General features: G+C 41.2%; 1 protein-coding gene across 1 annotated transcript in view; it reads left to right on the plus strand.

The window, feature by feature from the left end:
• Positions 1-26,555, plus strand: part of TENM4 (teneurin transmembrane protein 4) — a 364,557-nt gene that overhangs the window by 40,059 nt on the left and 297,943 nt on the right. The window contains 2 exon segments of the mRNA XM_088534989.1: positions 6,114-6,402; positions 10,501-10,770. Coding sequence (XP_088391115.1) covers positions 6,180-6,402; positions 10,501-10,770 — 493 coding nt within the window. The 5' untranslated portion in view covers positions 6,114-6,179.

Here is a 26,555-nt window from a genome sequence, read left to right on the forward strand (position 1 = left end):
ATAAGGAGGTCATAAACCACATCTTTTGGATTAGACGCTTAATTGCGTTGCGAGTCCCTTACCACTAGAAGAATGGCTTAGTGGTTGTGACCAGAAAAGTGAATTTTTGTTACTTTCTTCAACACTGGGTCCAAGCCAAGCAGTATTAATTCAATTCTTCATTTTTCTCTCTTGTGTCTGCTTCTTTCCAAAGTCTTGGCCAAAATGTGAGAGGATATTATACCTACAGCTTAATTTATTTCGTATAAAGACCCCTTGGGATATGAACCACTGTTATAAATCTGAAGTTTAAAGTTTAATAAAAAAAACACAGGAGTCTTTTGTGTTATAGTAGGATATTACAAAAACATTGGAAGTAGCATCATTCAGTTTAAAAGTCACATTTATATGTTTGCTAAGATGAGATCGCTGCAGCCTCTGACCACCTAGCTATACAATTTGATTTGAATAATTAAAAAGTATATGTCCAACTTTCTATTGAATATGCCAGAACATTCAGCACTACAGCTATGTGTCTTTATGCATTAGGCAAAGTGTGGAATGGCAGGAAATACTGCAGAGTATTTGGATGGATGGAAATACCCATGTAAAATTTCCTGTCTTGAGGCTAGAGTTTTAAATCTAGTACTAGGCATCTGCATCCTCATGCAAGCGTGGCCTGAAGGTCACTGTGAAGTCAATTGTTTCAAATAAGATGTTAGCTACTTAACTTAGGACATTGCTAACCACTTCCAAAAAGTCTTTCAAGCATCTTAACTCCCACCATCTTCATTTGCAGCTTAAGAGCCTGAACTTGAGCTAACTCCCCAAGTGTTTTTGTTGGTCTAACCCCAATGTCTCTCTGAGTTTTGGAGAAGATTAATGTATAACATGGAGAAAAAACTATCTCTGTATGATGCTCTAATCATTCACATTTTATTTCAGTGGTCAGATAGAGCTGTGTTTGTATGTGTTCCGCAGTCCTTCTGACTGAAGGGCTCCATCAAACATGAAAGAACATCTTGTTAATAACATCTGAGGTTCATACTACTCTCCTCAACCATGCATGGAACAAGATTTTTTGAATGTGGCATTCTACTGTGCCTATGTGGATTGATATTGAAGGATTCCAGGGCTAAGAATCAGACTTCTTGGCAGATCAAGTGTTTGTGCTCATTTCTTTAACTTTCTCCCTGTGCCACCTTAAGGAAGTCACTTTGCCTACTCCTGCTTCATTTCCTCCCCTATGAAAATGAAGAAGAGGATACTTGCTCACTACTTACTAGCTCACTACTTACTAGCATTGGCTCTGAGTTAATGATTCGATTTGTGGAGCCCAAAGGATGCAAAACAAAATGCTGCTTCCTGCTCTGTATTCTGCAGCTGTGTTCAGTCTACAGAGGCAAGCATCAATAATTAAAAAAAAAGCTAAAAAGTTGTCCTAAGCAATGGAACAAGAAGATCTACTTTAAAAAGACAAAAAAGCAGGCCTTGCCAAGGAGGAAGATGGCATTTTAACATAGACAGGTTTTTTTTGTCTTTTCAGAGAACAACTGTAGTTGCTTTGCCCCCCACCCAGGACTCATGCCTACATCTTCACAAGTATCTCGTCACCTCATTGCCATAACTATATAGGATTCACATAAAGTTACCCCCATTTAAACACTTACATTTTGACAGAAAATTGGATGATATGACACACTGCCTTCTAGAACAGGCGCTGTCTATCACCTTGCTGCTAATCTCTGTGATTAGTGACCTGCAATGTTAAGTCAGCTATCAAAGACCACCTGTCCCTTTTGCTGTAAGCGCCTCCTCTCATATTGCTTTGTGGTGTCACACTCCCTTGTCTGGGATTTGATTGATGGAAGTTTGTCTTTTGAGCGGTGACTCAGAAAATAAATCATTCCCCCTGCCATTCATTGAGTGCGATTCTGCTGCACAAAGCCAGTGTGGTTAATCAAAGCTCCAAAGAGCAACAAAAAGCAACAGAACTGAGAATGAGGCGGATAGATATAAAGGATAAAGCATAATAAAAGGGATTATTTGAGAGCCAAGCAGAGCAAAAGCAAAATAGAACTGCAAATAAACATTGCATTTACTGCGTCGGAACCAGAAAGTTTGTTTTTTTCCTCCACTCCTTGAAACATGCACGAGGATAAGAGAAGAGTCAAGCCCCATGTCTCTAGAAAATATAACTGTGTTGAGGGGGCTGATTCCCTAGGCTGTAGCGTGTGAGTAACCCTGGCTGAATTCAGTGGGATTTTCTGAGTTGAGTAAGCAAACCCTAAAGCGTGTTTCTCTCATATTATCTGTGAATTGCATCCCAAACTAGTTTGCTGTCCAGCTTGTAGTGCCTACCCAGACAGCTGACAACAATACAAAAGGGTAATTCTATTAACTGTCCTATAGAAAGAGAGGTGGAATTTGATAGGAATCAAATTGAGCCAGAAGCACTTCATTACAGGACAATAAAGTTCCTTCCAAATAAATATATATATATAGTGCAGAAGAGTTCTTTGCTAGTATGGATGCTAGTATGGATGGAGCAGGAGTCATGCGACAGAAAGGACAGTATTAGATAAACTGTAGAGAGGGCGAGAGGGAGAACAAATCTTGCTTTGTTTACATAGACTGCAGCAAATTTATGGGAGATGTTTAAGTAATGAGGAGCAATCTTTAGCCAAGGACTGCAAGACACTGATGGTTGAGCACGTTACCAGGACAAATGTGGTTTTTTGAATTCCCTATGTGCGAAAGAAGTCAGGGGAAGATGAGAGATCTTGATGCCATGGGTGAAACTGCAGCAGAAGTAGAATCCAGGCAGCAGGAGTGGCACAAAGAAATAAATAATGTTTCAAAGAAGCACTATGGTGCAAATTTGCTGCTGACACAACTCCATGGAAAACAAGGTATCTGAAACCTCTGGGAAGCTGGCCATAAAATGAGATGACAAGAATTGCATGTCCGTGGAGTGATACTGGGAATTTACTTAAGTCAGTTAAATGCAACCATTCTTTCTTTGAAAAAAAATATAAGTAAATAAATAAATAAACTCGATTATGTGTTTTGGGGGTGATATTTCCATTGGAAAAGTGCCTCCTTACGAGCAGCAAGGAGAAGGAAGGGCTGAGGAGAGTTAAATTTATGAAGACATGAATGAACTGGGAATTGCTGCACTGCTCTAGAGGAATGTGTGTGTGAATGGTGCAAATTTACAGGGCTATTTTTGATGAACTGTAGGAGGAATTTGAGTTTTTCCACGCCTTTCTTTACAAAAAGAAAACCTTCACCTTCTGGGAATCCAGTCAATTTCCTGATTTTTATTTTTGGCTATTTCCTAAGTCACAAATTTACTAATGGTAATTACAGACCCTGTTTGTACCTGGTGGGTTCTAGCTGTGCGAGGAGGCTTTCTTGGCACATGTAAGTCTCCTGCTAGAGCCTTTTTAAATGATTTGCCCTCGGTAGGAATTACTACAATACTCCTGTGTAGATAGAAGCCACCTTTCCTCATTTCTTTCCTGCAGAATATAGTAACTGCTTTGGCCTCTTATTTCACAGTTTCCATCCCCCATGACAATAAACCACAATTTCAGTGTTCATTATAACAGCTCTTCATTACAGTGCTCTTGTGAAGGAGCCTGTTTTTAAGAAGGTTTATTAGGAGCTATAATTTGCTCCTTCAGAGGATTTTGTGCAAATAGTGGTAACATAAAGGTGATAACTAACTCAGTAAGAGTTGGAGGAAAAAAAAGATAATTTTTCAAGGAAAAAAACTTCTTTTTTAAGGTAGGAAGACAATGCATTAAAGATAAATCAAGTTGGTAGGATGTTATGTTCCTTTTCCTGCTCTGCATTGTGAAAATGCTATGATTTCTGATTCAATATAGCAAAAGGGAATTTTACAAATCTTAGTATATCAATCACACACGATTCATATGTTTAACTTGCCTTTAGTATAATACCTTTAATTTTGCTCTTGCTTCTTCATGAAGGCCTTGTTTTTTGCACCTTGTTCTGCAAGGTACTTAGTGTGAATTTTGGTCGTTGAGCAGTCCCGTTTGTGTTCAGTACATTCAATTTATACGGTCTGAATTTAAATCTTTGAGTTCACCAAGTTTAAACACATGTTTAAAATCAAACTGGTGCTTGAATTCTCTGACTAAACTACAACTCAGTTGTAACCACCTTTCCCCACACTCCCTCTATTTGTGTTTGATAGTTTCTGTGTGTTTTGCTGACAAACAGAAAGTGTGAACTTGGTCTGCTGCCATCACTGGAACTGACTGAGATAAAATGCAGTGATTTTTTTTTTTAATTATTATTTTTATTTTTAAACAGTGTCTTAATTCAAGGGAAGAAAGCCACAGAAAATGTGCAGGCCTTTGGAACTGGGTTCTATCCTAGTAAAGTTCAATTTGGAGGTTAAATGGAGAAATTCCAGAGAACAGTTATACTGAATTCACCACTGGAAAAATAGGAGTGGGACCCTCCTTCTTTCTACCCAGTTTTCTGTGCACCTTATACCCATCCTGCAAGTCTTGCTCTGGAAGCAGTCTCCAGCTCTGGAACGCGCTCACACTCGTGCCAGATGGATCCCAGTTGGGGTGTGAGAGTTGTGGAGCAGTAAAATTTCATTAGTAAATTTGGGACTTAGCCTTTCAAGAGTTACTTCATGAGAGTAACTTTGAGAGTTATTTCATAACTCTTTATATTTCATTTTCCACTGGTACCAGCAGTGAAGCTCCTCTTACAACTGGATTCCTCTCACTCATTCTAGATCTATGAGTCCCATGATCCCGCCAGTTCCTTCTGCAATCAAAAGACTTGAAGCTACTGGACATTTATTGGAAGTTTTTAGTTTTCTTTTTGCTTTTTTTTTGGAAGAGGGGGTGTTGTTTTGTTTGCTTGTTTGTTTTTGAAGGTGGTTAAGATGTTTTGCTCTTTCAAATCAGTGTTTTGATTTTGTGATAAATGAGGGTGATCCATTCCTTGACAATACATCTTCATGTACATTTCATCCAAAAATAGGCAAGTAATCATAAGTGTTTTCTGTTCTGCTTCATTTCTGTTTTTCGTAGTGTTAGTAAATGATGGTAGGTTGATGTGGCATTCATAAACTTGATTTCTGTTTTTTAGTGGTCCGGAAGGAGGAGTTTTCAGTGTTTTATTTGTGCATTTTTTTTTCTGTGTGTGGGGTTTTTTTTAATTCTTTTTTCTTTTTTTTTCTGGATATTTTGCCTCATGCATCAGTTTAGGTAATCATAAATATATCTTACTTTGTCGCTGCAAGTCACTGATGCTTTTCTTTTTCAGTGCCTTATGCTGCAATAAATAAACTTAAAGTGAAAAGCCAATTTACTTCATTAATCATTTTGGCAAAAATACTTCTATTATAAGTTTTATTTCTGATAGCAGCTTTCTTTGTGTGCTTACATGCCTGCATATTCACACTGATGTTCCCACAGAACAAATCCCAGACCATGTTGTTATGTGCATGATTATTTATTTGCAGTTTCCCAGTTTTCCCAGCTCCTATAAGTTCTAGCATGTTTTCTACAATGTAAAGAGGACCCCAAAGAACAGGAAGACATCTGCATCTGAGTTCATTCTATATCTCACTCCTTTGTCCCTTTTCTCTCCATCTCTCTTCCAGCTTGCTTTCTTACACCATCTCTTACCCTTTTATTCTCATCCTTGTTCTCTTGAAGGTTTCATGGTGTCCTCTGCATACTCCAAAAGAGACATTTCAGCATACACTGGTTTCCAAGGGGTGAGGTGACCGATGCATGCAGAAAACGTGTCTCCTGTAGGTATCTGAATCACTTCTTGTGGAAACAGGACACGAAGGAGAAATCAGCCATCAGTTCCAAATCCCTGGGCACTTGCTCAGTTCAGACAGATGCAGGCTGTCATGTGTATGTGTCCCACTAGCTGTTGCAATTATAAGCAAGCGCTGAGTCACACATAATTGAATCTTTCTTTCCATCAGTAATTGTTCTAAGAGGGTTTTCCTGTAGTCCATTAAGTAGCATTTATTTTCAGGATAAGGATGCATAAAAAAAGCCACCTAGGCTTCAGGCATCCAGCGACATGAACCTAGATCCCATTTATTCCTTCCTCTCTTTCAGATTATTCCGATCTGATCACCACGCAGCTGTCGTTATTTTAATGTTGAACACTCAGACAAGAGTGCCATGGATGTGAAGGAAAGGAAACCGTACCGATCTCTGACGAGGCGCCGCGACACGGAGCGCCGCTACACCAGCTCCTCAGCAGAGAGCGAGGACAGCAAGGCGCCCCAGAAGTCCTACAGCTCCAGCGAGACCCTGAAGGCTTATGACCAAGACTCCAGGTTGACCTACAGCAACCGCGTCAAAGACATGGTGCACCAGGAGGCCGATGAATTCTGCCGAACAGGTAAGCGCGTTGCAGCCGGTCTTGCCGTGCACAAAGTGCTTACGTACACGGGCTTGGTGTAGGCTGGCATGCAAATGAAGCCTGAGTTTAACAAGGCTGGATCACAGGAGTGATGAGTATGCAAAAATCCAGAGGTCGGCATGGGCTCCACAGTCCTAGCAGAGATGCTAGACATCTTTTTTTCCCCCTCTTTATTGCTAGGCTGAAGTCAGTGCAGTGACATTTCCACTGCTGTTGTTGCCTATGTGAGGTCAAGTTCTAGCTTCTGCTACAGTCTCATCTTCATTTTTCTGCAGAGACGTATGAGTGTCTTGGTTCAGAAGTCAGGCAGGGTTGCACATCAATTATTTTTAGAAGTCCGTCCAGAAAAGCATAAAATGGCAAATCAAGTCAAATGGAGTAGGCAGGATGCCAGACAACGAACATGAAGAGCTGACCTAGACTGCTATTAGTGCACCCTGTGCATTTTGGAGAAACTGATTCCCTAAAGGGAATGCATATAACTGCATTCATTTAACTTGGGGGCTGCTTAATCTTGCTCTTTGAGTATCATGTGGTTGTGGTTTTGGTGCAAGACTCATCTGTACAACATGCACAAAAAAGATTAGTTGCAGAAGTATCCCTGTGCAACATAGTCTTGCCATTTGTATTTTGAGAAAGCTGCAACAGACTATAATTAACCAAAGGACCAATAGGTGTTGTAAGCAACACTTTGCACTCACAAAAGCAGTTTCCTTCTGAGCAGCTCTGAAGTACTTCATAATCACTAAAGAACCTAAGAAGCTATAAAGAAAAGGAAACCTTTTAGGTCACTGAGTTTTCTCACTTCATACAATATATTCACCACACAGGATAGATGTGAATTAGTATAGGTCGGTGGTTTTCAACCTGAGGGTCTACGAGGTCCTGCCGGTCCATGGACTTCTACTAAGAAGCCTGCAAAAGATAAATAAGAAAAGCCAAACTTTGACAGGGAGCATCAATTTGCTATACAGAAGTTCATACTTCCCCAGGAAAATTTTTGTAGGGTACTGAAAAATGGTGGAAAAAAAATGTATTAGTCAATGTGCTGAAATTAATTGAGAAGTTAAGATTAACCAAGCCAGCGCTCCTGTTATACTCCTGATATATCAACCACAGATTTTTCATTTTATAATTTTCTCGCAGTTCATCCTGAGAGTCCTTAGCCTGGCCTGAGAAGTGGTAACAATTACCCCAGATATTCTGTTGCACAATTTCTATTGGCACAAAGCCATGAGCACACCTCACTCAGTGATGCCTCTTGGGCTTGTGCCAGCTGAAAACCAAGCCCTGTGAGCTTGCTTGACATCGACAAGGCAAGGCAAATTTCTTTCCAGCATTAGTTTGGAAAGCAGAAGAGGGAAGCATTTCAAATTGACCAAATAAATTCAGTAAATAAACAAGTCAGCATTTAAATGGTTTTAGCTAGAGTGAGAGTGCCAGCAAACGTGCAAGTCAGCACAGCAAAAAATAGACCAGACCTGAATTAAAAAGTCTCAGATATTTATTATCTTCCTTTTATTGACTTGAGTTCTTCCAGCTTAAAAGGCAACACTGAACACAGAATATGAAAATCGATGCATCTCCTGCTGTTTATTGCAAATAAATTTGATTTTCAGTTAATTGTAGCAGTCATTTTTCATAATTTATGAGCTGTTGTTACTGGAGAGCATCCGTCACGATGCACACTGATGTGCCTGATGAGGTTGAGTGTGGCTTATTGCAGAGGTAGGTGGAACTCAGAATCATTGGCTGCAACACACAGCGTGCAAGCAAAGAAAAAAAAAAAAAAGATTACATTGTCCAGTATTCCTTGGAGGATGTTTTTTTAAAACTACCCTGGCTTTGCATTAAGGGCAAAACTAGAAGAGAAGAGCCAGGTTTATGGGAAAATACTGCTTCCTTTCTTCTATAACTTAAGTCAAGCTCATCTGCTACATTATGCCATGGAGTAGAAGACGTTTCTCCCAGACAGTTTCACAGATGAGTGAGATGGATTAATTTGGCACAACCTTGCACTGCATTCCTTGAGCCAGGCTCTAAGGCTTGACAAAGCTGTGAGTGTCGAGCATCCTTATCTGTCCTCTCTGAAAGCTTTACCCTTGCTCAGTCAATTAAGAAAGTGTGAAGTTCATGAATGCTTTATACTATTGGAGTGTTATCAGCTGTAGATCTATACCCAGCTGAAACATGGTTATTTTTTCCATACATCAAACAGTTCTTTCCCTGAACCTTATGGGGAAATGCAGTCAAGTCCCACTGGCTCAATTTTCACCTTGCATCCAAGCATCTTCTCTTTGTTCAGTGGGAGCTGCAAAATTAATGAAAAAAGTATAGTAAAGCAGCAGCTACTTGGGGCCAGCTGATCATTCAGTGCAAAAAATATATATAAATATATATAGGAAGAAATCTTCCTCTTGCAGCAGAGGTTTGTGGTAAACCAGAGCATTTCCTCAAAAAACAACCTCTGGAAAGATAGAAAGCTGTCTGTTTGCGTTGGATGTGCATTCAAAAATGGGCTATTTAACATTAACAAATGGGAACATGAGGAGAATGATGCACTTCAGTGTGGTTTTGAGCAGGGAAAAGTGTATAACTCCATTTTGGATACATGCTTGAGGTCTAGGATGGGTGAATGGGTTGCAATAATGTGTAGATATGAATTTTAGTGCCTACATCTAGATGTGGATCTGAATTTTCCTGAGGATCACACATTCAGAATAAACTTGAAAAAAAAAAAAGTCAGAAATGAAAACCTTGTTCTAAAATTGAGTCTGTAGTCCATGCACAGTTTGGGCAGATTTGGGCTCCCCTGCAGGGGATTTTCCTGTTGAAATAACATGAGGAAGCCAGCTTAGACAAAATTGGATTGCTGGTGTTGGTATTTGGCCATGATCCAGAGCTTGATGCCTCCTACTGGTTAAAGATACATTTTTTTTAATCCATCCTATCAGGCCTACTGGAACAGGAGCAGCGCTGCATTGAACTTGTAAATGCACAGTGCAGATCAAAGCATTCATGGGTGGCCAAAGCCTTTTAAAGACATTCAGTCTTGAAAAATAAAAGCTTGCATTAATAAATAAATGTGGATTAAAATGGAGCCACTAATTGCTCTCCCCAGCTTTCTAGCACAACTTTCTGAACAAAGTGTGCTAATATCTGAATCCTCCTTCACACTGATTTGGGCTGATTTTAAAGCACTGCAGGTAACTAGATATGCACTCGAGTCCTTTTTCTGGTTGTATTTTTAGTCAGCTAAACAATTACATCTATTTGCAGCCAAATATCCTCCACTGTGATTGTGTCAATATGAGTAGCTGAACTGAGTCAACTCATGAGTGGTCAGTGAGAACAAAGCGAGATCGCCAAAAGAAACTTAAATCATCAGTATGTAATTTCAGTGATTTCAACAAAAGGAGCTCTTCCAACTTTCACATTTTCTATTGTGTTAGAGTTGCTAGGTGTACTCTATGTTTATTCCATATCCGATTTCCCTTTTTTTTCCCAAGATGAGTATTTTCTGCTGTCTTAAAGAATTCTACCATCTCTTCATCCCTCTCTGCTTTCAAATTTGATGTTTTTATTGAACTAGCTCTGAGTTGTTGTTGGAGGTGAGGTTCCTGAGGCAGGAATCCATCTGCTTTTTGGTCTTGGCAAAGTCACTTTGTATCCCAGATTATTTGTTCTTCTGAAAATCGGATCATAATGATGAATACTCCCAGTTTCTGTGAACTGCACCGTGATGGATAAGGTTGATACCCAGTAGGGTTATGATACAGGTGTCGAATTGCTCATTGCATCGAGGTCCATACATGTCAAGTGAATCCTTGGGTGCCACAGAGGCAGCAATTTGCTTTTGAAATCTGTGAGGTATCCAGAAGCCCCTGGATACCTTGTCAGGCTTTGGCCATGGTCACAAACCAAGCCCCCAAAACAGGAATTTTTTTGGTGTGATATTTGGTCTCCGAAGCTGTAATGTTCCACAAGAAGACGGCAGCTGACCGGTTCTGCCATCGGTTTGTTCTAGACAAAACCATCCTTATTGAAAAGTAACCACAGCGCTGCCTTCTCCCCCAGGAGCTAACTTCTCCTTGCGAGAGCTGGGCCTCGAAGACGTGACGCCCACGCACGGGACTTTGTACCGCACCGACCTGGGCCTGCCCCACTGCGGCTACTCCATGAGCGCCGGCTCGGACGCCGACACCGAGGCCGACGTGGTCATGTCGCCCGAGCAGCCCGTGAGGCTCTGGGGACGCAGCACCAAGTCCGGCCGCAGCTCCTGCCTCTCCAGTCGGGCCAACTCCAACCTCACGCTCACCGACACGGAGCACGAGAACACCGAAACCGGTGAGTGGCGGCCGCGCGTGGGCTCCATCAGGAATGCCTCTTTTTATCACTCTGCTTCAGTTTTGGGGTTGTTTTTTCTTTTATTTTTGTGCTTTTTTTTTTTTTTTTGATCAGACTCAGAGAAAACACTCTTCTAATAGTCCCATGTCACGGCCTTTTGTACCATCCTGCAGAGTATTTGCTAATAAACTGCTGGAGAAACTCCTGCTAATTTATCAACAACAGAGATCATTAAGTGGCTGTAATACTCTCTCTGCTTTCCGTAGCAACCTTTCAGGCAAAACAAAATAAAACAAACAAACAAAAAAAGGCATTTAAAACTCTCTTCCCTGTCCCTGACTCTCTTGCCTTTGCTACAGATTTTGGTGGCAGATAATTTCCTTCTTTTCCTAGCCGCTTCCTTGACAGGAGCCGTTTTCATTTATGTAAATTAGACTCTCTGAAAGAGAATGTCGGTGAAATATTTTTAGAAGTCTTTTTCTTTGCAAGAAATAAAAGATGAAGGTCACTTTTTTTCCCTTTTTTTTTTCCCTTTTCTTTTTCCCTTATCTCTGTTAACTTTACGTCCCCAGCTGCAGAGGCGCCCACGTGTGTTTCGCAGGTCCGCGAACCTTATGGTCAGCAGTTCTGCCGAGCCGTGTAGGAAGGAGAGAGAATTTAGATTCAATTGCTGCCTGACCCCAGGGTCCACACAGCCAAAGATGCCTTTGCACCTTTAATTCAATTATGGCATCGCCTGTTTCTTAATATAGCTGCTGCGCACAGGTCACGGGGAGCTGGAGCATCCGCCCAGAGAGCTGATGCGAAATGACTATATCGCCTGCTCTCTTTATGCTTTTTCTTTATTTGCCACCGTATTATAGTGACAAATGATGATACCTCTTCCCTGAGAAGCCATGACACAATGAGAGATGCATCACCCACATGATTTCATGTTTAACTCCAACGAAATTACAGGAGAAGCTTATTAAGTTTCTGTTCAGTGGTAATGATATATTAGGCAAAGTTCAAAGATAAATGGCCTTCTTTTTAAACAAGATTAAAAAAAAAAATCTTTTCTGTTTTTTTTTTAGGTTTCTTTATGCAGCCTTTTGCGAGGCTGCACCTATTTGGACAGGCAAAAGGGTAGTGACAGTGTATATCATTTTACTTCTAAGGCTTGTGTTTTAGCCAAAAAACCGAGACATTATCAGGGTGAATTAGAGTTTTGTATGCTCCCAAGAAATCTCAAAGAAAATAAACACCTTGCGTTTTCATCCTTTTTTTTTCGCATTTGATTCCCTCCCCTGTGCTACTCGCGGTGGCATACATGCAGCTGTGTTGCTACCCCACACATTTTTCTTTCCAAGGCTAGTAAGAAAAGCAAATGTCAGAAATTCAGTCCTTAAAAAAAAAAAAAAAAAGAGAGAAGAATCACATTAGCTGCTGTAGTCTTTTTGCTAGTTTCCGTAATGCTATCTCTACATGTGCAAACGCAACTTTGTACCTACAGATCACTTGCTTACAAATGAAATTATATTTGCAACAACACATTAACAACAGCACATGCATTGAATAGGTTTACTGAGACTCATAGCAGAGGCAGTAGGATTTAAGTTGGTTTTGAAACAGCATCCCTTCCTGAATGCAGTGACACACTAACCATTACTGGAACCACCAGTAGTAATTTGGCTTGATGACTTGATCTTTGCTGTTGTGAAGCTTGCCTTGACGGTTAAACTTCCTGGGAAGATATCAGAGAGATCGGCCAGGTTCTATCTTAACCAGAAAAACTTGTCCAGAGCTGAGAGAAAAACACACATTTTTCAATATAGAGATTGTAGTTGAATTTGTGGTATGAAAGTATCCAAAGAGATGAGAAGAGAAGAGGGACTAAGGACAGGATCTTAAGATATGGGCATTTTTATTTTGTTATTGCTTGGCGTATATTAAGTGCAAGAAGCACTTGCAAACAAAGTGCTTGCATCTTGAAAGGTGCTGTTGGAGAGAGTGTGTTTGAGATCCTTTTAGAAGTTTTGTCAAGAAGAATGCTCTTTGTTTCTTCGTTTTACACAGAAGCAGTGTTACTATGGGCACTTACATTGCTAACCATCACACAGACTATTTTGAGAAAACCCAGATTTATAGGAGCAATGTTTTCAAGAAGACCTGAAATTTTGCTAATGGCAGCATAAAATAACATAATGCTATGACTCAGTTTACAGGATACCTTTATTAGTCAATATTAATTGCTGACAGTATTGATAGAAGTTATAGCCTTTAGCTGAAGTCAATATGGAGCTTTATGAATCTGCCATCAATAGAAGATTTTATGGGGCCCATTAAGCCAACTTTTCCAATGAAGGTTAATGTCTGCAATTTTTATGCTGTTCATTATTTATCCAAAATAAATAATCAGAATTTGCTTCTGTTGTTTGTAAATCCAAAGCCATCAAAGCATGGCTCTACCGAGATATTTATCATGTTCTTGGAAAATGTATTCTCTGAGAAGCTTTGATTTTCTTTGAGGTGTGGAGATGCCTGAAGGAGCAGAGAGAGGCTGCTCCATGAGCACAGCCATAGCCCACCCCTCTATCTTTAAGAAAACTGAAGAAATGATCTGGTCCCATGGCATATTGCAGTCCATAAATCACTTGCACAAGCAGCTGGCATGAAAAGCCAGACATGGCTTTATCTAAACTGTTCCCAGGCTTCCCTCTGACTAGGTTAAGAATTTGTTCTTAATGAAGAGTTAACTAAGTTACATCCCAGGGTTGTCCTGAAATCAAACCCTACACACACAAACAGATCCAATGACCTTCCTGCGGCTGGGTACTGCCTTTCTCTCAGCCTGACTGGTCTCTATGCACAGCAGAGGGACAGAGGGGACAGCTCAGGTCACCACACCGTACCCCTGGCTAACATGTTCACACTGTGCTGCTCACATAAATGCTTAATGAAGTTCAAGGGTTATTTTGAAGTGTGACCATCTGTGCTAAGCTGAAGCTGTGAACTCACATGAACAGTTCAAAACCATGCACAGGGAGGACTTTGGGTCCTTGAAGTACAGCAGTAGTTAGCCAAAATCCTTGTTTCTCAGTAAGATTCACATGAAGTGGTCATTTGGATCTGATGCTGGAGATGACTTAACTTGTATTACGCTAGGTAACCCTGAATAGCCTTTGCATTGAGCCAGCAATTATGTTTATCATAGTAAAAAGGACAATGAGGGAGAACATGAGGGACAATGAGGGAGAATGCGGTCATTTGGTTAGGTACTGAAAGCAAGATGTTGCTCATCGGAAAGGTGTAAAAGTATAGATTCACAAAATAATTCAGTTGAAAGGCCTCTGGAGGCCTCCAGTCCAGCTTCCTCTTGCTTAAAGCAGCACTAACTTTAAGGTTAGCTCAGGTGGCTCAGGACCTTCTCCAATTACATTCTGAGTATCACCCAAAGGATGATGATCCCAAGACCACTTTGTCATGGTTCCAGGGACCTTCAGCTTCATCTGCCTTTCCTTGCCCATGTCATGTAGGTACTGGAAGGGCTTGTGAGACGAGTCTGGGGAGCTCCAGTACTAAAAGGTTTTAAGGACAGAATAGATTGAAAAAAAATCTGTCGGGAATGGTCTAAATAAGCTGGGTGGCTGGACACTGCCTCAGTTGGGTTGATTGTGCATGTTGGTCTTCAGCATTTTTCTTTCTCTGCTTTCAGTAACTTGTAGCACTGCTGAGCTTTCTTTGGCTATAGGTGTATGTTGCTCACAGTGGTCTTTGAGCACTTCATGCCTAGAGCGTTTCTTAGCAGAAGCAGAGATGGACGGTATTTGTGTATAAGCAAAAATCTAAATATCATTTCTCCGGCGAGAGATTTTACACCAGATCTGCCCAAGATGTCATGAATCACACCCATAGTCCCCTGACAGATCTGAACGTGAGAGCTGACCCAAATATGTTGATATTCCCGCACAGAATCCTTTCCCAAGAAAAGAGGAACATTTCTCTGTCTGCCTTAAATACGATAAAGAGCTTACTGCTTTATTCAGTGCCTCTGCTTCAGGATTACATTAGAACTGGGCCAACTGCTTTTTTTTCTTGCCTTTTTTTTTTTTTTTTTTTTTTTTTGTAAAAGTGGAGTTGCAACCCTTTTCTAAAAGCACAGATTATTTTTCAGCCATTTCAGAAAAGCTTGGGCAAGCGAAGGATTCTTGCTCATTTTAATCTGGCTTGGTGTTAGCTTCCACTAAGGCTCCCAGTTGGTTAAGCACGCGAGTGAGCCGGAGAGCGCAGCAGCGTTTTCCTCATTAGCGCGACAGGTCGGCAGTGATTAATGTCCTGCTCATGTGTGGAGCGGAGCTGATGTTTCTCTCTGCCGTCATCTCCTCTCGGGAAGAATGTGGGTAGTATCAAGAGGCCAGCAGGATCTCACAGACAGGATAAGTAACATCAAATGGCTCGAGACAGTCCAAGATCGCTGGAGACTCTGTAGAACCGCACGCTGAATGGTGATGTATTGGACAAAGAAATTATGGCAGCGTAAGTGTTGCTGGAGTGTGGAATTTACTTATCTCGCCGACCTAGAGATAAGTGGACATGAACTCAAATTCCAGATTTAACCACCCTGGAAGCCAAAATTTGGGCTCCAGGCTTGTTGCCGCGCTGGGTTCCCTCTTTGCATCTCAACAGCGCAAACATTTGCTGGGAAATGTACCTTTTCTTCCCCAAAATAATCCTGACAATGCTTCAGGTTTGCAAAGGGGGTCAGACCAGCATTGCTGGGCACAGATCTGCACACTTCCACTGTACATCCGCTGGCTGCTGCCTTTTAGGATGAACAATTTAATCTTCAGGTCCATTTGTCTTTGGCTTCACCTCTGATATCACTAGTCAGTGCCAAATGTGGTATTGGGACTGTAGCTATACAGACACTTAGTCACTGGTGACAAGATTAAGAGCGCCAATTCATTTTACATAGCTGGACCAACACCCCACAGAGAGAAATAATTTTTCTTTTAGTCACTACTATTCTAGGATGCATTTAAATGAGCCTTTAAATGATCATGAAAGCAGCCAGCACAATATCTGCTCTCCCAGCCTTACCAAAACGACCAGAGCGCAAGTGAATATGCCCTGGTTCATTAAATTGTCTTTCCTGAAAATTCTCGTATTCTTTTGCAAAACTGAAAAGTAGTGGTAATCAAGACCTGAAAAGCTCACATGATATTTTTGCCTGTTCTACCGTTGTGGACCCAGCTCTTTGCTATTTATTTGACACAATAGATGGCTTATGGAGCATTTCTTACAGCGCCCCCCACACTTCTGATTCTACATCCTTAAGCCATTACTGCTGCTTAAAAACTACATAGGAAATTAAGACTTGATAGAAATGAATAATAGTAAAAGTTATTTAGAAACACAGGAGTAAGTGGCAGCAGGAAATAATAAAAGACAAGCCTTTAGAATTAGAAGCACAAAAGAAACAATATAATTTTATTTCTCATGGCTAGTTAAGAAGTCTAAACAATATTTTCACTTTTTCAGGGTGGGTTTGCTACAGTGAATCCTCTGAAAACCCGATTGATATTAGTGATACTAGATCAGGTCCTAGGTGTGTGTTGGTAACTAACTGTTTTTTAAAAAGAGCTCGAGTGCCAGCTTGGTTCAAATCCCAGTGCTCCTGGTTAAACATGCTGCAACATGCTGTTCGCCACCAGGTTTCTCATATATATTTCTGCTTCTTATTAAATCAGAAGGCTGTCGTGACAATCAAACCACATGCTCCAGAATTTCATCAGCTTTTGTTCTAAATATTTTCTCTTCAAAGCTTCTTTACAATAGATAATCAGATGGTAATTAATTCCACGGACTTTCTTGTTCCCTTTGGTTGTCTGTTGCTCGTCTTTCTAGTAGGGTCTATTCACGATTCCAGAGGTCTTTCTAGGAGCTCCTACTCAGTTCTGAACTTCTGCACTGAAATTATTTGTTCTCAGTATTTTTTACTTTCACCTCCCTATTCTCCAAATCATGTTGACCCAAATCACTGCCCCAAAATACAATTAAATATATCAGTGCAATTAGCAGTGCTGGGATTATGTGTAGTCTTAGCATCACAAATTATTTGTTAAAAATCTTTCTGATGATGCATGTTGACTTCCCTTTCTTTTGCCACATTTTGCTGACTAATTTCCTCTCTAGTAGCTTCATACAGTCTATTGTTAATATTGTTACCGTGGCTGCAGCACGGTAACAATATTTTCTTTCTTTTTTTTTTTTTTTTTGAATTAAATAGTGCATTATGAAGTACTTCCAGTAAAGGAGTGTGTGCATCAGACATGCTTCTTCTGCAAATTGTGTAGACAAAAATATGATACTCAGACTCCAGAGAGTTCAGAACAGTGATTTAAAAAAAAAATCATTCCTTAAAATAAATATTAAAAAAAAAAAAAAGAATGTGCTATGTGCTCAGTTTTCTTAAGATGGTATTATGCCTTTTCAGTATGGGAGGACAAGAATAAATTAGAATTACTAGGTCAAGATCAGGCATCTGCTGGCTGCCATCCTTCACTTGGCTCCTATTAACTGTAACCTTAATATTAACAAGATGTTTCAGCTTGAAATAAAAATTAGGCAGAGCCTTTAACACAAAAGATCGGACATCCATTGTGTATGATAGCAAACAACACTGGAAAACTACCAAAATGAGTAGCTGGTCCAGAAGTGGATTTTCACTAACTCAAACCCGGAATTTTTTGCCTTTCCTTCCCCAGGTAGCATTTGCAAGCAACACCCCATTTTGATAAGACATTGTGATTGCTTGGATTTTGCAACCCACTGAAGCCACCTTTATAAAAATAGCCAGAGATGAGATGTTCACCTGAAACATGGAGGTCAGGGGAAGGAATGTGCTTTCTGACTCTTCAACCATAAGGATACTACATTACGAAGAATATTAGTCCGAAAATGGAGAGTTTAACTGTATCACCATCCCAAATGCTATTCTCCCCAGTGAAAAATGGCCCTCTGAAAGGCTGTTACATCTTCCTTACCTGTGGTCCAGCTTTCTTGGGACAGTCATTCTTGACAATGGATGCCTGGTCCCTCTCATATTCTGTCCTCTCATCTTTTTTGTCATTTCTAGACATTAGCCCTGGAGTGCTCTCTGAATGTGAGAAAGTGAAGCATGATCTTCTCCACAAGAGTCTGAGGAAAGTATTACCTGGATGGGATAGGAAATTGGTGGGGTTCAAGGCAAGGGAACCTTAGTCTCCATGGTTGAGACCTTTTTCCAGGAGGTTGTAAAACCACTCAGACCCAGAAACAAGGAGATGTCAGTGTCTCAGGTGGGATTCAGGTCTCCCTCTAGAAGCACCAAGCTCACCCCAGGGCCTGCTGAGGGACCCAGCAGCACCCATGCTCCATGTTGAGGTGTTTTAATCTGGACCTAAGAATTCAGTTGTTGCAATAGTGATCATAGGTAATACTTGATTTTGTTTGGTGAAGGAACTCTCACTTATTGCTGAGGTGGATACATCTTGTCCTTGGCATGCTTGTCTCTAGTGCAAAATAAATCTTTCCATTATTTTTTATGTCCATAGGAGATGAATTTTCTTCGTCGTTGTAACCTGTGTCTGCAAGAACACAGACATAAACCTTTTTACAATCTTATATTGCTGTAATGAATTACAGTTCAATATATGTTAATGTGTGGGTTTTATACTACTACTAGGATGATGATGATGATGATGGTAGTGAAGCTATTTAACAATCAAAAAGAAAAAAAAATACCCCAAGGTGGGATGTTGGTGGAGAGGGCATGTAGGAACAACATTAACAGATGAGAATTTATTATTCTTTTCAATGGCACTGTTTAGTTTTGTCCTTCCCTTGGCCACTTCAAACTGTCTTGTCATAGATAATATTTTGTAAAAAATAATTACACTGAGCAATAGTGCTGGCATGTTGACAAATATTCTTGAATTTGTATTTTTCTTTCTTTTCTTTTTCTCTTTTCTTTCTCTTTTTAATACTATTCCACATGACCTAAATTACTTTTTTCTTTCTGTGTGAAACACTGTAGAGAGGATGCAGACTTAAAAACAAGTCATGGATCCTTCTAATGGCAACACTTGGCTTCCAACCCGTTTCTTTGGGATGTGCATGTGTCAGCAATGACTGGGATTTTCCCCTTTGCCTCTTCCCCATTTTTTTGCTCCATCCCTGCTGTGTAGGGGCAGTGCCAGGCTGCAAGGAGCAGGACGTGTAGGGAAAGGTGCTGTTTCCCTACAAGGAAAACCTCCTTGCTTTGTCATCTCTAGATGTTTGTATCTGTGTTTCTTGGACCGCTCCATCTCCATATAGGTCCATATAGGACATATACAGTGTCTTAATCCATAGCAGGTCCAGGCTTCTTCAGTGGGAGCCTATTTTGCTTTTTTACAAGAAAAAAATCTCCCAAATGTATCTCTACCGGCAAAGGAAGGACGAAGCAATAGCAAAGAGTCCATTCCTGCCATTGCAAACCCCACCCAGAGGTGTGTGTTGAGGTCCCAATAAAGCTCCTGCTATGAGAACATGGTCATTAAAATCTCAGTGCTTGCTATCTCAAGGGCTCTTGATTAACTCTTACATGGTGCTGTGTTGTTCCATGCAGAACAACAGCAAATTCTGGCTAATTCTGCAAATTCAACCCTAATTGGACAAAGTTTTCATAGAATCATAGAATCATAGAATCATAGAATGCTTAGGGTTGGAAGGGACCTCTAGAGATCATCTAGTCCAACCCCCCTGCATACGCAGGGACACCTAGAGCACGTGGCACAGGACTGCATCCAAGCGGGTTTTGAAGATCTCCAGAGAAGGAGACTCTACAACCTCTCTGGGCAGCCTGTTCCAGTGCTCTGTCACCCTCACTGTTAAGAAATTTTTCCTTAAGTTCCTATGGAATTTTTGATGTTTCAGTTTCCAGCCATTTCCTCTAGTCCTATCAGTGGCCACCACTGAAAAGAGACCATGACCATCCTCTGCACTCCCTCCCTTGAGGTATTTATATACACTGATTAGATCCCCTCTCAGCCTTCTCTTCTCCAGGCTGAACAGGCCCAGCTCCCTCAGCCTCTCCTCATAGGGCAGATGTTCCAGGCCCCTGATCATCCTTGTAGCCCTGCGCTGGACTCTCTCCAGCAGCTCCACATCCCTCTTGTACTGTGGAGCCCAGAACTGGACACAATACTCCAGATGTGGCCTCACCAGGGCTGAGTAGAGGGGCAGGATCACCTCCCTCGACCTGCTAGAGATGCTCTTCTTAATGCAGCCCAGGATTCCATTAGCCTTCTTGGCCACGAGGGCACACTGCTGCCTCATGGTCAACTTATCATCCACCATGACGCCCAGGTCTTTCTCTGCAGAGCTGCTCTCCACAAGGTCGGTCCCCAGCCTGTACTGGTGTCTGGGGTTATTCCTCCCCAGGTGCAGGACCTTGCACTTGGCCTTGTTGAATTGCATGAGGTTTTTCACCGCCCAGTTGTGCAGTCTGTCCAGGTCCCTCTGGATGGCAGCGCAGCCCTCTGGGGTATCGGCTACTCCGCCCAGTTTCGTGTCATCAGCAAACTTGCTGAGGGAGCACTCTGTGCCTTCATCCAGGTCATTGATGAATAAATTGAACAGGACTGGACCAAGGACTGACCCCTGGGGGACCCCACTAGCCACAGGCCTCCAACTAGACTCTGCACCGCTGATCACCACTCTCTGGGCCCTGCCATCCAGCCAGTTCCTAATCCATCTCACTGTCCACTCATCTATCCCACACTTCCGGAGCTTGCCCAGGAGGATGTTGTGAGGGACGGTGTCAAAAGCCTTGGTGAAGTCGAGATAGACGACATCCACCGCTCTCCCCTCGTCAGTGTTTTCAGTGTTTCTTGGAACTGTTCCTAAAATCTTTAATTATACGCTGTGAGCCAGTTACTCTGTTTTGTCCCTACCAGCATGGATTGTTTTGAGACATATAAAGATATATATATAATCTTTATATAGGCAGTGGGCTGCAGTTTGAGCTGTTTAATCCATGCCTCTGCCCCGGACGGTGCTTAACCTTGGCTGTGTCGCTTCATTTCTCTTCCTCTTTTTCATCTTAATTCCTGCTTATGAAGTGAGGATGTAATTTTTTTTTTTCCTGGACCTCTCTATTTTTTTTCTTATCGTACACACAAATAAAAGCAAACAAGGCAAATGCACTCAAATTTAATCCCTTAATATATTAAGTGAATCCTGGGTGCAAAAGGGATTTAAGATATGGGCTTAGGCAGTGCCTCAAACATGCTCTGAGCATGTTTGAGGGGATGAGGGGGAAAAAAGCTGCTTTTCGTTATTGCTGCTGCCACTGTTATATAGAAGCAAGTCACAGGACTGAGAAATAGAGTGTCAAATAAACAGCGTCACAGGGGCCATTGCACAAAACACTTCCCTGAAGATTGCAAGAGCTTCCAGGGTCCTCCAGTGGCCACAGACACCCCAGGCACCTGCTGAAAATTGAGCACGAAAGGCTCTTCCCAGCCTTACCCCAAAAAGATAGTGGCTTTTTAAAATGTATTTATTTTGTTTTGTTTTATTTCTTCCCCCCTATCTCATAGCTCTGTCCGTGGGTAGGACCTCTCTACGCCAAGCACCTCCAACCAACTTCAGATGCACAAAACTCAGGAAATAGCTTTAATTTAATTTAAATTAGATGTGCTTCTTGAAATTATAATAAACAAACTCTTTAAAATGGCATGTGAAATTACGGCAACCAAATCTGGATTCTGGCTTAAGTGCAGAAGAAATGCCTAGAGGCTTTTAAGCCATCCTCAGTGTGTTTGCAACCCGCTGGGTGCTCCCTGCCAACATTTTAGTGAAAGGCAAAGAACTGAACAGGCAAAAGTCTCTGAACAAGCACCTTGAACCAGTTTGTAGAGGTGTTAAAGCAGCTTCTGACAGCAATTGCTTCTTCTGCAGGTGGAAAAGGGGATTTTTTTTTTTCCCCATCAAGTCGCTCTGGGGTAGGAAAACCAGCAGAAACCCCAAAACCTTCCTGGTTTGGGTCAACTGAGAACCAGTGGCTACAAGTGGGTGGTGAAAACACTGGGGAGCTCTTTAAGCCAGTTTTGGCACTGTAAAAAATAGCATAGCTGAGCATTTTTTTAAATACTCCTTCATTTTACTTCCCCAGCCAACGCAGTCCTTGTGAGCGCCCATTCCCTTCCAGCGCAAGAATTTTATCCTCTTCTTGCATCTCCAGCAGGTTCAAGTAGTTTTACTACCCTCTGTTTGCTAGGAAGGGGGTGAAATTATACCTGAATTCCAGTTTCCATTTAAAGACAGCTTGACGTGAACGCCGAATAAAAAAAAAAACACACACACACAAAAATTCAGCAATCATCTACTGAATAAGAAATCTGTTGTTCACCATTTTCTTTTCAAAAAAAAAAGTAAAAAGTAAGGAACTGAATAAATGCATGCTAAACTATATAATTGCTGGAATAAATATGTATAGATGTAGGATATTCTTTGATTTAGGATAAAGAAGCACCAAATTATACCAATCAGTGAGAATCGAACCAGTTTTAAAGGAAAATAACAGAAAAGCAGAAATGCAAAACAAGATTTAAACTGATTATTTGAATCAAGATTCTCTGCTGGCTGGTTAAAGCCACCATTGCGATTTAAATCAAGCCTCCTGCCGTGAATGGTTTAAGGGCAATGATTTCTTCCCCTTACATAGAGTGTGGATTTTGTGACTGAGGGAGCATCGTGCTTCTGGCAAGGAGCTTGGACGCCTTGAGCCCTCATTCACAGCCCGTTTTTTTGTTTAGTTCTGGTTTGTTTTAGGGTTTACAGACATGCACAATGCACCTCTCCACTAAAAGAGTGGGAATCAGGAAAGCCACAAAAAGGCTCTGAAATACTTTCTTTGGGGAAGCAAATTAATTCTCAAAGGCAAAGCGGCATCCACGCTGCAGCGCTGTCTCCGTAGCAGCTCCTGGTTGGAGTATCAGGAGAGACCAACCCTTCTCTCCCAGGTACCTCCACCAACAAAAGAATGGGGAATGGAATTTGAGAAATGCCACCCAATGAAGTTATACAGAAAGCATATTTGTGAAGAAACCAGGCTTCTGTCTCTAAGCCTAGGTTCATTTGATAAAGACACAGTTATGTGTGTTTTTGCAAAGTGCTGAGCTAATTCTGCATTGCATTGCCTCAGTAAATTGGGTAAAAAATAACATAGACATTTATGCATATGGAATATAGATTATATATAAATATTTATATATTTATATTTATATATTTATATTTTATATATATTTACACCAAATGCGTATATATGTGTATATCCTGATCCCTTCCCAAAGCTGCAAGTCCCACAGCCACATCTAAATATTTTTGTCAGTTCATCAGGCACTAGGGATTCAGGATTACTCAAATTGATCTTGGAGGGGAGTTCTTAGGCTGGTGTGATGCCTGCCCTAAAATCAGGATGGATTTATATTGTTTTTCCTTTTCCTTCTACTGGGTTTCTGAATGGAAAATCAAAAAGTAGAGACCTAGTCAGAAAAAATGCCATGGCTCTTCCACATCTGAATGGGATATTTTCCTCATTCCCTTTGTTGGGGAGTCACATATGTTTCTGTAGAGGTGTCTCCTTTCATGTGAGCTGATAGCAAATAAGCTGATTCCCAGGTGAACTTTGTATTATTGAGCTTCTTCCTGCTCCTGTTATTTAGTAAATAGTCCTTGGAATTTGTGTGAATTGAAGCAGAGCCTTGGTGAGCCATGAGCGTGCTGTCCTATCCCTTCCTTGTTTGTGGATAAGCCAAGTCTTTGTCTGGTAATAAACTGGTAATCTTTTGACAGGGAAAATAAGTAAATAAATACATAGATAGAAAGGATATTTCTATAGTGATGCTTAGAGATGGGGGCCTTCTGGGAATGAAAGGGATGCAGTAGGTATTGGGTTTCAATCTGATGCTTTCCAACATTTTAGTGGTTATCTAGAGGGAAAAATAAAATCGTGTTTGCTTAAAGTGTGCGGGCATTAAAACTGGATAGAAGAATAAGAGTATAAATAAAAGCTGTAAGGGGCAGAGCCTGCACAGCCACGCGGTACAACAGAGGTAGATGCGGTGCTCCCCAGCTGTATGGGACAAGGAGGGCAGAGCTATTGAATGCGTCGGGGTGACAGCCCGGGGGTACGAGCGCTGTAAAGGATCACGGGGTCAGGGTAAGCAAGTCTTTCAACAGCCCCTCTGTGTGATTCCCTTGGCGTCTTTCAACTCAAGACTGGATGTCTTGCTGGAAGGCAAACAAAAGGAACAGGGGCAAAAAGAGCTGTGATATGGAGGAGTTCAAACTAAATGAGCCAGCGGTTCCTTCTCTCTGCAAAATGCATGCCCAACAATTTCCCAAGGTATCTGGAAAGGGATCACTGTTTTATACTAGGGAGGTATTTTCTGAACTAAGCTTTATTTGCAAACTTTTAGGAAGAATCCTGACTTGGAAATGAGTGCAGGCTCCAAATATTTTTATCACACCTGGTGACATCGGGAGCTTGCGTTCTTAGCATCACACTGTATTTGGTCCTATGTAAGCACACAAGGTAAAGGCAAAATACCAAGAAGCATTTCTGAAGGCATCCAAGCACTATTGCTCCTGAGTCATACCGCAGTAGATTCATGTACCTTTAAACTGTGAGGAACTGAGCCCTTAACCTTCTCTTAGTTAAATTAAAAACTTTCAGCTTCTGGAGTCTCTCACTATATGTTTTCTAAGCCTTTAATGGTCTCATGAACCATGTCCCATCAACCAATGTCCTTCCTGAACTGGATTTAGTTAATTCATCTGTTGACTTTGCTTAAGGTTCTTGCAAATGCTTTTGCATTCTTCAGGAGAAGATCCAGACATGGTAAAGATGGGGGAGAGATTTCTCCTCCCTGCACACAGAGAGCAGGTAGATTCTGCAGAGCAATGGCCCGCATGCTTTCCTGGAGAAACCACTAAAAAATCTCTCCCAGAGCTGTTTCACAAATTGGTGTCTTATCAATGGTGGCATGTGGGGGTTGAGAGGATAGGAGGGACAGATGGTCCATAAGGTTCCTTTGAGCTACAGCCAGACTCAAAGAAGAAAAAAGGAAGATTGGTGAATTTCTGGAAGAGTTTATTTCCTCCTTGGAGTTGAACAGAGTGTTGAAATTCATCCAGCAGACTCTTTAAAGCCTTTTGGATTGTAAGAAGAAGACATAGATCTACAGCCTCATTATTGCTTATTCGGCTGTAAAACAAGGGCTGCAAGGAAGGAGAGACACAATAGAGTTTGCTTCCTTCCTGGGTCTTTGAGCTCCTCTCCAACTGGAAATTTACTGATATGGCTGTTCTCAAATAATTATTTCTGCATCCTTTCTTTTTTGGCATACATATCTGTCTGGTCACTCTGATTCCAGAGAGTTACTTCAAAATGAATTATTTCCAAATAATTTTCCTGGAATAATTATACTGGTACATTTCCAAGTCTAGATAAGCCGATGAATACGATTCCAGAGAAAGATGCGATAAAGCAAAAATTAAGCAGAACCTTTATTTATGTTTTCTGAAACATATGCAGATACCTTCCAATTGTAAAAATGCTCTCTCAAAACTAGCTAGTGGCTCTGTTTTCCACTGTTTTAAAGTAGAAATGGTGGGAATTGTGTGGAAGATCTCTAGCAGAGGAGATTTCAAGCATATCACTGTGTTATGAAAGCTGGTGTAGAAACACCAAGAGTCAGAGTTTGTCCAGGTCCAGTCAATAATTGTCCAGTCAATAATTATCCTCATCATCATATACCATAAACCTCTGAGATGCCAACCTGTTATGGCAAGAGAGAGAACAGAAGATCTTGGTTTTGTTCCTGAGCAGTTGTTCGTGGCTGGATGTTTGCTGCAACCCATGAAAATGGTATTGCAAATTCTTTCTCCTCCACAGCAGAGGCGTCATCATCATGAGGCCCTCTTGGTCACATTAGCCCTCATGCCAGCATGCCAGGCTCTGGATTAAAGGCCTGACCTCACATCCAGGTGATTTCCCATATAGCAAGACCATGAAAGGTTTCAGAGGTTGTTTTTTTTTTTCATAGTGTCCATTATATACACCTTTTTAAAAAAAAAAAAAAAGCTCTATTGCGTGACTCAAGTACATCCAGTTTCTTCTCAGCATTTACAGTTTCTTCCACGCAGATTGAGCATTCAGTATCTTTACTCAAACAACTCTATTTCCTCCCTCCCTTTCTTCACCTTTATTTCTTCCTGATGAGCAATTCAGACAGCAAACTGTTTCTCTCCTTCATTCCCATCAGTGACTCCATTCAAAGTTCTGTCCATGTTCTTATTTTCTTGGCAGAGCTATATTCAGTGAACACATTTGTTTCTCTAGCTAGAGAACAAAAATATCTGCAAGCAAACTCATTTCCCTTCCAAACTGCTTAGGAGAGTAGCACTGGGAGGGGGAGGAAAGTGTTTGTCAAGTGCTGGAAGAACAAGAGAGACATCTTCTCCCCCCTGACTTTCCCCCATTATTATTATTGGGACATCTCTGCTAGTCTCTCACTTCCTTAGGGACTAGAAACATCCTGAAAAGATCTCTCATGCAGGCAGATAGCAAACTCACTCCAGAGCTGCATCAGAACGGGAAAAAATTACTTGCTGGTAATGATGTTTATCACACTCTTTCCTCCTTTCCCAATTCTACAAAGGAAGTTATCGCTCATATAAAGGCCAACCTTGTGTTCTTTTTTTTTTTTCCTTTT

The sequence above is a fragment of the Tinamus guttatus genome, unplaced genomic scaffold (genome assembly GCF_059628265.1).
Source record: "Tinamus guttatus ecotype Peru unplaced genomic scaffold, ASM5962826v1 Tinamus_guttatus_pri_ptg000602l, whole genome shotgun sequence".
Taxonomy (NCBI): Eukaryota; Metazoa; Chordata; class Aves; order Tinamiformes; family Tinamidae; genus Tinamus; species Tinamus guttatus.